We start from the raw sequence: 15,371 nt of genomic DNA, 5'->3' as shown, positions 1-15,371 counted from the left end.
TTTGATTCCTGTACCTACATTTTGAATTCTAGATTTTACTGACCACGCAGAACATAACAGATTTTCAGGTGTCTGGGCCAGGAGTCCCGAAGCTGGAGTGAGCCAGCAGCTTCCAATCTTGTACACCAGATGTTGCCCTTCCCTTTGAGTTCACACACTCACATACATATAGATTTCTTCCCTCATGACAAGGCCCAAACTTTTTAGCACGGTCCTCTAGGCCCACGTGGATTGGCTTGTGCCTACCTGGCACCAGCTCCATCTCTCACCACACCCCTGGGAGCATCATGTGCTCCAGGTACATAGAACTAACCTTGAGTTCTTCCAGGCTGTCTCCACTCAGCCCCTTTCTTCAGCTGGCCAACTCCTACCTGCCATTCAGAGCCCAGCTTCACTTTTCCTCTACCTTAATCTTGGTTATGTGCCCATCCTCTGTGTTCCCACAGCTTTGCTCCAGCAAAGGTCACAGGTTTTGTCACAGTTTTGTCTATCTCTTCCACTGAAATGGTAAACTTTTGGAGGAGATGGACTTTTCTGTCTCCCCTCTGTCTCTGGAGCTCCATAGCATCCTGAAATTTTTTTTTTTTTTAAGATTTTATTTATTTATTTGACAGAGAGAGACACAACAAGAGAGGGAACAGAATCAGGGGGAGTGGGAGAGGGAGAAGCAGGCCTCCCTGCCAAGCAGAGAGCCCGATGTGGGGCTCGATCCCAGGACCCTGGGACCATGACCCGAGCCGAAGGCAGAAGCCTAACAACTGAGCCACCCAGGTGCCCCCCGAAATATTTGTTCAAATATTTCAAAGGGAGCTTCAAAGAAGATGCATGCAATTATGGTTTTGTGGACCAGGCTCCTGGGTTTTGAATCTAGAAACATGGGTTTAATTGCAAGCAGTCCCACTAACTAGGCAAGTCACTCTGCCTCTTTTAGCCTTAGTTTCCTTACTTGTAAAATAGGGACTATACCTGTTTTCAAGACTTGCAAAGATTAAGTGGGATCATGCCTGTGATGAGAAAGATGTGAGCTTTCTTTCACTTTGCTCATTTGAAATAACAGAAGGTATTATTTAAAATAGAATGGTGCAGGGGCACCTGGGTGGCTCAGTCAGTTAAGCGTTTGTCTTCGGCTCAGGTCATGATCCCAGGGTCCTGGGATCGAGCCCCACATCAGGCTCCCTGCTCAGTGGGGAGCCTGCTTTTCCCTCTCCCCTCCCCCTGCTTGTGTTCCCTCTCTCGCTGTCTCTCTCTCAAATAAATAAATAAACTCTTTAAAAAAAAAAAAAATAGAATGGTGCGATGTTTAAAAACACAAACTCTGGGCCAGACTCCCTGGGTTTAAATTGCAAGCCTTACCAGACTCACTTTGGGCAAGTGTCTTCTGTGTCTCAGTTCTTCATCTATAAAAAAAAAAAAAAAGTGGAGAGTTGGAGATGAAAATAGTGCCCACCTGATAGAGTATGAGGACTACTAGAGTTGATATACATAAAGCACTTAGAACAATCTGGAATGTAGTAAGTGCTTTATAAGTATTGTTGTTATAACATAAGGGACAGGGCCTGGGTCTTCTGCTTCTCAAGCATCTCTCAATGGTTCCTTGGCTCCAGGCTGACTGGCCTTAAAGCAAACTTTGCACAAATGGTCCCACCATCTAGAGCTCAGAGTGCCATGTGTCTTCTCACGTGCACATGCACAGGTAAGCCCAGGTGGAGCATGCTTTGCAGGAAGGCCTGATGAAGGTCTCTTAGCAATGGGTGCTGTGCTATCTCTTATGCTCCTAATAGCAGGCTCTATGAACTGCACGCCCAGATCCTGGTGGACACCTGTGATCTCTTCTCTAGGGTCACCTCATCTTTTCATCAAGAAATTGGCAAAAACCACAGATACATCAGCATCTTTGGCTTAGAGCCTTAAAATTTAAAGCCCAGTGAAATCTGGAAGCATCCCCTTCATCTAATACAACTTCACCCCAGTTTTCAAATGAGGGAGCATGAACCCCAGAGGGGGAAAATGCTAAAGCCACACAGCTCATTTTGGGCCACACCAGAAACAGAAGCCAGAAGCAGTTTGTGGTCACTGAGTCATCTGTACCTGAGCATGTTTTGGATGTGGGGTTGCAGTTGAGGGCTCTTGTCACAGCTCCATCAAATGGCTGGGAGACCCTTGAGAAGTCACTCGGCCTCTCTGGGTCTTTGTCCTGCATCTGAATAATTAGAGACTGGCTGGTCTCCAAGGGCAGAGACATTTGGTGATCTGTTTTTCAGCTTTCTGTTCTGTGTTCTGTTCCTTGTAGATATAGCCCCCAGTTTTGGGAAGATTGTGCAGGAAATCTCAACTACTCAGTGGGAGGAGAGAATGTTCCTCTTATTCTTCTTGCTATTTCAGTCCTGTCTCCCAAGTCCCAGCTCAGATTTCCTCTCGTGTGTGAAATTTTTGTCTAAACTGAGTCTTTGATTTTTTCCTGCCTCCTGAGTTAGGAAATACTTATTTGCTATTTATGTCTTTTGTTTGCTCTTATCATACTATAAGTGCTCTATTTTGTTACTCTTTTAGGTTTGTCTTTATCTCTGACCAGACTAGCATCTTTCTAAATCTTATTCTTCTATAGCCTACCGCTTTGTGATCTTTATGCTCCTGGCCTGTTGTAGATGCTTAGTTATACTTTTGGCCCATCATATAGTTGATGGATTTATTAAAAGCACAGAGAAGAAAAGGATCAAGAAATGATCACCATTAAGATATTTAAATTTAAGTTTTCTTTTGAAACCTTCTTTAGGTAAATGTTATGTTGAGAATAAGACAGGTGTTTTTTTGGGGGGGGGAATAAGTCACTTAAAATATAACTGGAAAATTTATGTAAAATTATTAAATGTGCCCTGCTTAGAAATAACCAGTAGGTATTAACTAATTTTGAAGCTTTTTAGCCCTTTGGCATTATGATAAGCCCCACTTTATTTGCTTTAACAAAATAAGATGGTTGGTTGTGTTCACATGGTTCTCATGATTCTCTCAAGCAAGTTTGCTTTTTCTTTCTCCTTTTCCCCACATTAGGTGTAAAACCTATGTGGCTCCTTGATTATGTTGATACGCAAAGGATGCCATTGCTGCCAAGCAAGGTTTTCACCTAGTCATTAGAAATTTGCTGCTTGATGGGTTCTGCTATTCATAAGTCGGAAGGATCCTAAATCAGGTTGCGATTACTATAGAGTTCACATCTCAAGATTGAGGTGGTCAGAGTTCCCTTGAAGTAACCAGAGGTAACCTCAACTTGGAGGGTTGAGGGTGGAGTCCCCCAGCTTGTTTTTAACTACACACCCAGCTAGAAAAGGTCCTCAGTAAATGCTATGGAAGGATGATGTAGGTGAATGAATGACCATCCACCCATCCTTGGGTGCTGAAATTTAGGGTTTCGTTGTGAGGTAAGCTTTGTGACGTTCCAGTCATCAGTGACTTGTTTTATTTAATAGACACTCACGTGGCACTTACCACGTGCTAGACACTCTTCTACGCACTTTACAAATATGAACTCATTTAGTCCTATGAGGTAGGTACAGTTACGATCTCATTTTACACAGAAGGAAACTGAGGCGCAGAGAGACTCAGTCACTCAGCTACTGAATGGCAGAGCCAAGGTCCAGCCTTAGCAGTTCGGCTCTAGTCCACATAGTCAGGCTTTACGCTAGCTGCCTGTATAGTATATTCCGTACTCGCTCTACAGTTTCCATTTACCTGGCAATAAATACTTTCTGCCTATAAGTGTGTAGAATTTCTTTAACACTAAAATTTTTTAGAACTACTTCCTCAGAGTTGATGTTTCATTTGCTAAGACTAGAATCAGAAGGAAAAAAATCACCTCCTTTGGCTCTAATGAGCGAGGGCTGCCTCAGATAGCTCTCTTTGATCAATTTTATATGCACAGATTTATTTTTCAGGAAAAAAAAAGGCACTGTAGAGGCAAGGCTATTATGCAAATTTCCACTGCAGCAAAAGCTTCTAAAGAACTGCCTGTGGAAGGAAGTTGCAGCCGCCACTCTGCTAAGTGCCCCGCTTGGAAGGGCTGTGGGCTCCCTGCTGAGAACTACTGCAAGCCGCTTTGTCAGCCGGCTGCCTGGTGCCAGTTCCTGGCAGAGTCCAGGAGGGACGCTGTGGCAGAGCTCCCCGAGAGCAGTGAGGTTTGCAGACCATTTGGGTTAAGCTGGACGTAGTGGAGGGTCACTTTTCCCAGAACTGGCTATTTCTTGAAGATGTTCCATGCCTCTCTAACTAAGCTGTCTCTGTAGACTGATTTTCAAGATTGCAACTTTATGGGTTCATTTAAACATGGATATCAGATTATATACCTTAAACAAAATTTTTTTGTAGGCTAGATTAACTCTGTTCTGGTGTCATTAAATGTATGTTTTCCAGTTGCTTAAGAGTAAAGGTTGATAGGGGCGCCTGGGTGGCTCAGTCGTTAAGCGTCTGCCTTCGGCTCAGGTCATGATCCCAGTGTCCTGGGATCGAGCCCCGCATCGGGCTCCCTGCTCCGCAGGAAGCCTGCTTCTCCCTCTCCCACTCCCCCTGCTTGTGTTCCCTCTCTCGCTGTGTCTCTCTCTGTCAAATAAAAGGTTGATAAAAATTGTATCAAATGTAGTGCTATAGGTTAATATCATCATTGGAATAATATATCATGGAAACTTGTTTTTTTTAACTCTCTGCACTATGAATACAAGGCGAGATGTTGCTAGTTACTATCAGAAACTACATTTGTTGTCTACAATGTGCTAGGCTAACTTCTGTTTATTATTTAATTGCATTACCTCTGTGAGTATTACTAGACCCATATTGGAGGATAATCAAATAGAGGCTCAGAGAGGTTAAGTAATTTGTTTGCAGTCACACAGCTAGTAAGTAGAGAGCTGAGATTCAAACCCAGCCTAGTCTGACTCCTAAACACCTTTCTATTGTTAGTATATTCCACAGCCTTCCATAGAACAAACTGTGTGTTTTTTAAATACACAGTGTGTATACGCTGTTGAATCAAGAGTGAAAGATTATGATATTAATACAGACTAGAGGGGCACCTGGGTGGCTCAGTCGTTAAGCGTCTGCCTTCGGCTCAGGTCATGATCCCAGGGTCCTGGGATCGAGCCCCGCGTCGGGCTCCCCGCTCAGCGGAAAGCCTGCTTCTCCCTCTCCCACTCCCCCTGCTTGTGTTCCCTCTCTCGCTGTGTCTCTGTCTGTCAAAAAATAAATAAAATCTTAAAAAAAAAAAAAATACAGACTAGATTTGGTAAAGAACCACCCCCCCGCCCCAGTCCCCAAATAGAGATTTAAACTCTGGGCTTACATTGCTGGGCTAAGTGTGATTATGAGCTAATGTTTTTATAGTTTATGCCAACATTTCAAAAATCTTTTTCAGGTTCTCATATTTCCTCTAGGATTTGCCACATGTTAGCAATAAAGAAGATGGCTAATTGTGTTTCTTTATTCTTTCTTTGTTTAGGATGTGATAGGCCAGGTTCTGCCTGAAGCAACAACCACAGCATTTGAATGTAAGTCTGGCTTGTAGACTTTCTTGACTATTCCTTTCTGCAGTAATTTTTCAAGGGGTTTATGGGTTGCATTACTTTAGAAACTGACAAAAACAGATTATTTATGATCATCATATGGTACATTTAAATATTTATAAATTAATGCAAGTTTAATGATGATACTGAACTGAGTAATATTTTCTTATTTAATCATATCTTGGGTGTGCATATTTCTATAATATAGCTTTAATTACCAACATGACCTTTATCTGCTCTTGCTCCTCAGTGTAATAATATTGTGGGACAAAATGAAACGTGTAAACTACCTGTAGGCCAGTGATTATTGATTAAGAAATTGTAATCCATTGCTGCTTTAAAACAGCAACAGACTAGAACTTTAAGTGAGCATTGCATGGAATAATTCTGTTTTAGTGGGGCTTGGTGTGGCTGGTACATGATGACAGTAGCCCTTCAGGTCTTGAGTCCTTCCTCCTTATCCCCCCTCCCCCCCCCCGCAGTTGGCTTGGGGATTGGGAGGGGCAGGATGGACTAGAAAACTAGTTTTGACATGAGCCAGGTCATTGCAGGGGATGTTAGGGTTTGGGAATGTTAAGATGAGGGTTTAGTTCATAGAAAGGGGCTCTGGTGTTGAGAAGGATAGAGTAGGAGTTTTAGTTGTGGTTCCTGTCTTTTCTTTTGAAGGTGAGGGCCATTTTTCCCTGAGAAAATGTACGGTTTCTCCACATTATAGTTTATTTGTTGTTCTTGGTTTTTAAGCAGATGGTTAATGACAGTGAGTACAGTGTCCTCTCTTTTATTTATGTTCTCTTTGGAGGACAATTTGACAATATATTATCAATATTATTGCCAAAATATAAAATGTGCAAAACCTTTGATTCAGCAGCTTCACATTTAGGAAGCTGTTCAACAGAGATACCTGCCCATGTGTTGAATGCCCTTCAAACAAAATATTCATTGTGGAATTATTTTTAATCGGAGAAAATTAGAGGAAAGCTAAATGCCTAGAATAGTGGATTCATAAGTTATCCATTATCTGAAGCAGCAACCAATTGAACAGCAGCTAAAAAGAATGAGTTAGGATTTTATGCATTGGCATGGGAAGATTTCCATGATACATTGTTGAATAAACAAATAGTATGTATGGTATGACCCCATTTTGTAACATAGCTAATCCCTGTGCCTCCCTGCTTCGTGTCTATATTGAGAGACAAGGATCTGAAGAGTGCCCACCACAGTGCCTTGCAGTGGTTCCCCCTGGAAAGTGGACTGCAGGGTTAGAATGGGGGATGGTTGGCTAAATGAGCACACTTTTTCCTTTCTCTCTTTCTCTATTATTTGAATATTTTCGACAATCATTCCATATATTTAAAAGTCACTTGCATAGAACTCTTAAAGTAATTAGTATTTTATTAACCACATTGGAGTCTATATACTGTTGAAAAATGGTACATGTATCTGAAGTACATATTAGTGTTGCAAGCTCTTCAGACCCTTTTTGGGAAGTCCCTGGTGGCGCCAAGGGTTTCATGGACAGGCCAATAGTAAACATCTGTCACTGTTGCCAGGTGCTGTGCTAAGAACATTCCATGGTTATCTCATTTAATTTAACCTTCGCAAGATCTCCTTGAAGTACTTCAAAGGATTGTTTTGTTTTTGTTTTTATTTTTTTAAATTAAATTAAATTTTATTGAAATTCAATTAATTAACATATAGTGTCTTATTAGTTTCAGAGGTAGAGGTCAGTGATTCATCAGTTGTATATAACACCCAGTGCTCATTCTATCACATGCCCTCCTTAATGCCAATGACCCAGTTACCCCATCCCCTCACCCCCCTCCCCTCCAGCAACCCTCAGTCTGTTTCCTATGATTAAGTGTCTCTTACGGTTACTAGCTCCATTTTAGTTGAGGAAAGGACATCTCCTCTGAGCAGCTTGCTCAAAGTCTAGTCAGTGGTGAAGTGGACTTTCTCATGTAGACTCCAGAGCATGTATACATTCTCAGCCACTTTTGACACTTGTTCTGCAAGTTGTAATCATTCTTGAAGTCACTTATTCTGATTGTTCATAAATGTAGCAGAAAATAAGCTTACTTTATACGTCCTACTTCTTGCCCTCTGGGTCCCACAAAGTGGCTTGATGTACCTGTGCCCCACTGGCTTCCAGAGTTAGGATTCATAGTAATAATATCGATTATTCTAGCTGTCATTTATTGATGGCTTGCTCTTTGCCTGGCAGTGGACTCGATGATTTACCTAGATTGTTGCTGATCCTTACAAAAACTCTGTGAGGTAGGAAAATTATACCTTTGGGAAACTGAGGCTCAGAAACAGGAAATGATTACCAAAGTCATCAATGTGGTGGAACCAGATTTAAACATAGTTGTTTTTGACTGTGAAACATGCACTCTTTATAACCAAGTATGTTAAAAGCCTACGAAGTTTGTTAAGTATGGTTTTCATGGCTTATGGGTTTTCATGGCTTATGGAACAGCTCTTGAATAAATAACACTTTAATCAAAGAAATATTTATGGTAATATATTTAATACTGAAAAGTATATCTAACACTAAGAGAAAAAATGTTTAAATACCTTGGTTTAAGTTCTCAGAAATGTTGTTCCTTCTTTACCGAGAAGAGGGTAGCAGCTCTATACCCATCTGTGTCTTGACCAGTTCTAGGCAAAACCAAAACCAAAAATAAAACCCCAAAACATAGACAAAATAGTAATAGTCTTTGTTTCTTTAGCTTAGATTAAAATCCTAGCCTGGCTTTTTTCATGATTGTTCTAGGATGACTTTGTGTTCTGACCCAAAGATCTGAACTAATAAATGGAATCTATGTAGAGGAAATATTTGGAAAGGTGTAGTTTGTAAGCTAATTTGCTGACATTTTTGAGCTATTTCAGTAGTGTATAGCTATGATGGAACAACTCCCAGTTAAATAAAACTTTGAACAAAGATGTATTTATGGTAATATATTTAATATTGAAAAGTATACGTAACATGAGTTGATTTTTTTTGCAAAAGAGATGGTATTGTAGTGATATGAATTAAGCAACAAGAGAAAGGGTGTTGTCAAATTTATCAAGGAAATGAGTTGATAAGTGGAAAGGAGGGGAAAGGTAATGGTACAGATTCTGCAGTTCTGAGAAGTGCCGTCTATTGGCTGAGGCCTCTCACACCCCCCCTTCCCCCGCCCAGATGGGGTTAATCTCTCTCCACACCTTTGCTAGAGCGTTGGGCCTGCCTTCTGATGAGCTGTGTACATGTTTCCCTTCTTCACTAGATTTTGAATGACTTGATGACAGGTACCATGTTTTATTTCATTCTTGTTCTCTTCTTAGTACTTAGCTTAGTGCCTTGTGGGAACATCGTTGCTGAATAAAATGAAATGTTGTGTGTCCATATTCAGATGAGAATTTTAAAATTAATGTGACCTAAAGCCAAGTAAATCATTTGCTTTTTTGGATTATTTGTGCTGTTGTCCAGGCACGGGATATAAACTGGCTGGTGGTGGACCAGTCAGGCTCCAAATTCAAATTCCCACACTTGACTAAGCCCTCTGTCCTGAGAGGGCAGAGGGTCTACAGTGACTCTATTCTTTCCGGTTTCTGTTCCTGGGAATAATGTTTCCGAGGGGAGTTAGGCTGGGTGAGGGGAGGCAGGCGCATTTATGCTGAATTCACCTCTTGGACTGATGGCCCTAGACCTTTTTCATGTTACCCCTTTTTGGTCCTTTGCCCCTTATAATTTGAGTACAAATAACAATACTTTCCAATATCTAGTGTTTGATATCTTTTTTAATTAAGAAGGTATAGATGATTTTAAAAAAGAATTTAAGCAGCATAAAATTGAAAGGAAAACTAAAAGTCCCCATTTCTCCAGTTCACCATTTAACAGTTTCTTCTGTATCCTTATGGAAGTTTTCTCTGTATATAATATACTGTACTGCAACTAATTTCCCTTGCCTCCATTTATAGTATACATTGGACCTCTTTCCAACATCAGCATGCACAAATCAACTTCAGTCCTTCGGATGACTACATTATACCTCATTTTATGGCCATGGCTTAATATATTTAACCTATTGATAGACCAATCTTAAGTTGTTAGCAGTTTTTTAGTATTAGAAAAAATGCTGCAGTCAGTGGCATCGCCTTATATCTTTCCACATTGTGGAAATATATTTGTAGGATAAATTCCCAGGAGTTGGAACTACTGAGACAAAGAGTACCCCTATTTTACATTTTAATAGCTATTACCATGTTGCTCTCTAAAGGGTAGAACCAATTTACACTCCCACCAACAATGTTTGAGAATGCCCATTTCTCTCTACCCTCACCAACTCTGGGCATTTTTTTTATTAGCAAACTTCCTAGTCAATGTCAGTTTGAAAGGTGGAAGAGATTACTATGTTATTGTTTTATTTTGTATCAATTATAAATGAGCTTGAGTATCTTTTTATGTATATTTTGGTTATTTGTATTTAATTTCTGTGAACCATTTTGTCACCTTTGCCCATTTTCCTTTTAGGTTGTAGGTTTCAAATTGATTTAAGGGCTTTCCAATATTAAGAAAACTGGGGCTTTGTCTTACATGTTAGAGCTATTTTTGTCTAGTTTACTGCTTTCCTTTCAGCTTGCTTTGGTCTTTTTCCCTCTTCCTTTTTTTTCCATGGAGAAGGTGAAGTTTTTACATGGTCAGATTTATCATATTGCCCTTGTGACCTCTGGATTTTTGTCATTCTTAGGAAGGTCTTCCACATTCCAGATATTGAAAAAGCATTCATCCATATTCTTTTTTGCTCTACTTTAATAGAGTTAAGCACACACACGTTAGGTATGTATATAAATATGTACGTTCATATGTGTATTAGTGTGGGGTTTTTTTTCTGAAAAGTGCCTGCATTTTTATTACAAATGTCGGAAGATTTTAAATATTTGTACCATCTCCAGTCTATTTTGGTGAAAGGAGGAGTCAGGTGGGGAATCCAAGTTTATTTTTCAAGCTCACAGACAGCTGACTCTGTACCAGTTACTGAATAATTTGTCTTTCCCCAGATGTGAGAACACTCCTGAGACGAAGCTAAATTCCATTACCATAAAAAGGCTTGAATGTTTGCATGCGTGGGCCCTACATGTGCTGTAGGAGCTTGACATTCACATAGGCCCAGAGACCCCTGCTGATTTCCACAGTTTCATTAACAGATTAATGAGTACACCAACACACGGGGCGACACAAATCAGCTGTGCCCACTAATGAGTTTCCTGTGCATATCTGTCACATGTACTCCTCTTCCTGGATTGTGTCTAGACAGGTGACTGCTGCAGAGTGACTATTGGGCTGGAGGCACTGGGTGGTAAGTTCTTACTGGCAACTTGAAAGATGCACTGTAAGTCTATGTAGACAAGTGCTGACTTATACCTGTAAATACCACGTAGTCCCACTTTCCCATGGCACTCTGACTTCCCATATTTTGGTCTGTAGCCTTCATAAGTATCTTCACACTTGTCAAGTTGTGCCTCTGAGTTTTGGTTCATAAGATAGGGTTGTAGGATAAATCTTTATTTTACTTATGTTTTTCTTCAACCATGATCATTTTACGCTTCTCATTTCAGTTGTTTTATGAACTTCTGGAAGATTATTTTGGGTGGAAATTTTAAAACCAGCTCATCATTTTTTTTAAAGATTTTATTTTTAAGTAATCTTTACACCCAACATGGGGCTCGAATTCATAACCCCAAGATCAAGAGTCACACATTCTACCAATTGAGCCAGCCAGGTGCCCCCAGTTCATCATTTTAAATTTGGCATAGTATGACCATTTAAAGCAAAATTACAAATTATATAAGTTGTAAATTCTTTCTTTTTTTTTAAAGATTTTATTTATTAGAGAGAGAGAGGGCACTAGCAGGGGGAGTGGCAGGCAGAGGGAGAGGGAGAGGCAGGCTCCCCGCTGAGCAAAGAGCCCGATGTGGGGCTCAATCCCAGGACCCTGGGATCATGACCTGAGCTGAAGGCAGACACTTAACCGACTGAGCCACCCAGGCACCCATAAGTCATAAATTCTTACAGTATAGAAAATCAGTATAGCTGATTACTGGAGAAATACCTGTAGAAGACACCCTTCATGTCCAAACAGCAAAGACAGTGTCCTTAAGAATAGTTGGGTGAGAACCCCTTTTTGCTTTGGAGAAAAGTCTAAATTATAAAATATTTGGAAATCATAAATTATTTGGAAAAAATGAAATTTCATTTTCTTAAACTGTAGTGTGTGTAAAAGATAAGTGGTTGCTTATAAGTAAAACTAGGTGGGTTAATGAAAAATTGTATCTCACAATAGTATACAGTCTAAAAGTTATTTAACAGGTAAGAGTTAATTATGCATCCTAGAATTTGAGACTATTTGAAGAGAGTTTTAATTTATTAAAATTTTGGTTTGCAGTATCATCCATGCACAAAGTCCAGATCCTTTTTAGTCTTATGAGAACAGTTGCTTATTAGTAGTCTTGTTATTTTGCATGCGAATTAAGAAGTTCAAGTCCTTTATTCAAGAACCAGACTAGTTGTTCCTTGAGGGCACTAGACAATACTGCTCATTCTTGAGTCTCTAGAAACCCTATCATAGTACCTGGCACATAGTAGACACTCAGTATGTTTCTGGAACGCATGGATAGTTGAAGGAATGAAGGACAAGCCTTCTCTATCTCATCCATCAGAAAATCCCATTAGCTCTGGCATTAAAATATATCCAGCATATGATGACTGCTCAGAATCTCAGCTTGGTTTAGGCCACCATCACCTCTCACCTGGTCTATGATGGTGGTCTCCTAACTGGTCTCCCTGTTTCTGCTTTCGCCTCCACACAGCCTGTTCTGCACATAGCAGCCAAAGTGATCCTTTAGAAGTGAGATCACAACACTCAGCACCCTCCAGTGGTTTCCATCTTACTCAGGAGTAAGAGCCAAGTCCTTAAAATGTCCTACAAGGTCCTGCATTTTTCTCATCTGCCCCCAACTCTGCAACAGAGCTGCTTCTCTGAACTCTTCTCTTTCTCTCCCACCGCTCATGCTGTGGTAGCTACTCTGCCTTTCTTTCAGTGTCTTGAACATGCCAGGTATTCTACTTCAAGGACTTTGTATTAGCTGTTCCTTCTGCCTGGAACACCTTTCCCCAGATACCTGTGCAGCCCACCACCTCATCCCTTCAGTCTAGAGTGTAAGCTCCAAGGGGGCAATGCTTTTATAGTGGGCATTTTCATATTTGTTCGAGAGAGGAAGGGAGCAAAGAAGTGAAGAAGGAATCAGGAGGCAGGGGCATGGAGCACAATTAAAATTCATGGCCGAGAAGATTTGGCCATAGAAACTGGGACTGCTAGTCCTTTCCAGATCTTAGCTGTCATACCTAAGAAGGGCTCTATAAACTTGACAGCCTTTCTGGATAATTTCTTGTTGAATGTCTTTCTAACCTCTACAGTTGTGTTTGCATTTCTTTCCTCTTGTCTTGGGAAAAAGCCTTTGCTGTAGTCCTAATTGACTCACCTGGCACTGAAGGAACGTGACAAATGACATATAATACATTGCCTTAACTTTCTGTTGCTCTTTGTAGAAGCTAGATTGTTTCTCTCGAAAGCCCACTTGAGCCCTGTCGCTGCAGCGGGTGCTGTTTGGCTGAGAGCTCCCTGGCGTCTGCTGGTTGACTACTGTTTACCCTGATAGGTACTGTGCTTGCCATTCTGACCGCCCCTTACCTGAGGCTGCCTCTCCTCTATTGGGCCTTTATGTTCCTCCTCTTGGTTTCTCTTTCGGATTGCATGTTGCTTCAAATAAAATTGCTAACAACATATGGCCTGTTATGATTCTCTTTTCCCAAACTCTGCCATTTTGTATATTTGTGACACACTGCAGATTTTGTGAAGATTGCTTCATAATATTTGTTTACCATCTGCTGCACTCTATTTGGTATCTTGCTAGGATTTTTTCCTCCATTTTAAGTGACATTAACAAAATCCAGCCAGTACATAGACTTTCTGGTTCTACTTTTGCTTCCCTAATGTGCTGGAAAATCATATTACTATGCTCCAGGCAACTAGAGAAGTCTGGAATTCTCATTGTGAACCAGTGTATCAGATCTATCGCATGCACCGCCCCCCCCCCGCCTTTGGTCATATCTAGTAATGCTTTTTTGGTCAGATGGTAAAGAACCTCTATGTATAAGACAAAAGTTCAAATTATTTTTTCTACTTCTCTTTACTTAGTACCACTATTTTCTGGTGTTCTTCAACAACATATTTATAACCTTGAAACTCTTTGTGCCACTTTAGTAAGTTTTTATGATTTACAGTTCCATTTAGTGTTCATTTTATAGCTAATCCAGTTTGATAGGCAAATAGCCAGAATCAGCCAGACTGGCTCTGTGTATCCAACTTTTAACAGAGAAGTATTTTAAATTACTGTTACACTAAATTGCTTGGTATGTCTTTCTACTTTATCCTTCAATACTTCTAATACCTGTCAATTCATTGTCTTTATTTTAAAGATTATTTATCAATTTATTTATTGGAGAGAGAGGGAGGGAAAGCACCTATGAGTAGGGGGAGGGGCAGAGGGGGAGGGAGAGAATCTCAAGCAGACTATCCACTGAGCATGGAACCTGACTTGGGGCTTGATCCCACGACCCTGAGATCATGACCTGAGCTGAAACCAAGCGCTGGATGCTCAGCCGACTGAGCCACCCAGATGCCCCTCATTGTTTTTATTTTAAGACGTTTTTTACAGCTTTCTTGGTATATAATTGACACATAACATTGTGTAAATTTAAGGTGTACAATCTGCTGATTTTATACAATTGTATATTCCAAACTGATTTCCACCTAGTATTAGCTAACACCTCTATCCTGTTATATAATTACCATTTCTTTTTTTGTGGTCAAAACATTTAAGATTTACTTTCAGCAATATTCAAATATATGTTACAGTGTTGGGGCTCCTGGGTGGCACAGTCCTTTAAATGTCATATCTTTGTTTCAGCTCAGGTCGTCCTTTAAATGTCAGATCTTGGTTTCAGCTCAGGTCTTGATCTCGGGGTCGTGGGATTGAGCCCTGCATCGAGCTCCGTGTTCAGCACGGAGTCGGCTTTAAGACTCTCTCCCCCTCTCTCTGCCCTCCTGTGAATGCGTGCATGTGTGCGCACACTCTCTCTCTCTCTAAGACAGATAAATAAATCTTTAAAAAAGTATGTTACAGTGTTATTAGTTATAATCACCATGCTCTACATTAGATCCCCAGACCTTGGAACTAGAAATTTATACCCTTCGGCAAAAGCTCCCCATTTTCCCCCACCCCAGCCCCTGATAGTCAAACTCTGTTTCTCTAAGTTTAGCCTTTTTTTTTTTTTTTTTTAAGATTTATTTATTTATTTTGGGGGGTGGGAGGGACAGATGGAGAGGGAGAGAGTCCTGAGCAGATTCTGCACGTTGAGCACAGAGCCTGATGCAGGGCCTGATCTCACGACCCTGAAATCACAACCTTAGCCAAAACCAAGAGTCAGATGCTTAACCAACTGCATCACCCAGGTGCCCCTAAGTTTGGCCTTTTTAAATTTCCCATATAAGTGGTATCATACAGTATTTGTCTTTTTCTAACTTACTTTACTTAGTATAATGCCCTCCTCAGGGTTCATCCAAGTTGTTGCAAATAGCAGATGTCTTTCTTTTTCTTGGCTGAGTAATATTCTACTGTATGTGTGTGTATACCACATCTTTAGCCATTCATCTGTTGGTAGACACGTAAGTGGTATCTTGGCTATTGTGAATAATGCTGCAGTGAACATGGAGGTTCACA

At 40.6% G+C, this 15,371-nt stretch overlaps 1 protein-coding gene across 2 annotated transcripts in view; it reads left to right on the top strand.

Annotated features, from left to right (window-relative positions):
- Nucleotides 1–15,371, top strand: part of MAP2K5 (mitogen-activated protein kinase kinase 5) — a 245,723-nt gene that overhangs the window by 1,922 nt on the left and 228,430 nt on the right. For both annotated transcript variants that reach the window (XM_078079165.1, XM_036087125.2), the window contains exon 2: nt 5,483–5,531. In XM_078079165.1, the coding sequence (XP_077935291.1) occupies nt 5,483–5,531 (49 nt within the window). The remainder of the gene's footprint in view (nt 1–5,482; nt 5,532–15,371) is intronic.

The sequence above is a fragment of the Halichoerus grypus genome, chromosome 8 (genome assembly GCF_964656455.1).
Source record: "Halichoerus grypus chromosome 8, mHalGry1.hap1.1, whole genome shotgun sequence".
NCBI classification, from domain to species: Eukaryota; Metazoa; Chordata; class Mammalia; order Carnivora; family Phocidae; genus Halichoerus; species Halichoerus grypus.
The sequence above is the reverse complement of the archived record's forward strand: the minus strand, read 5'-3'. Positions and strand labels throughout refer to the sequence as shown.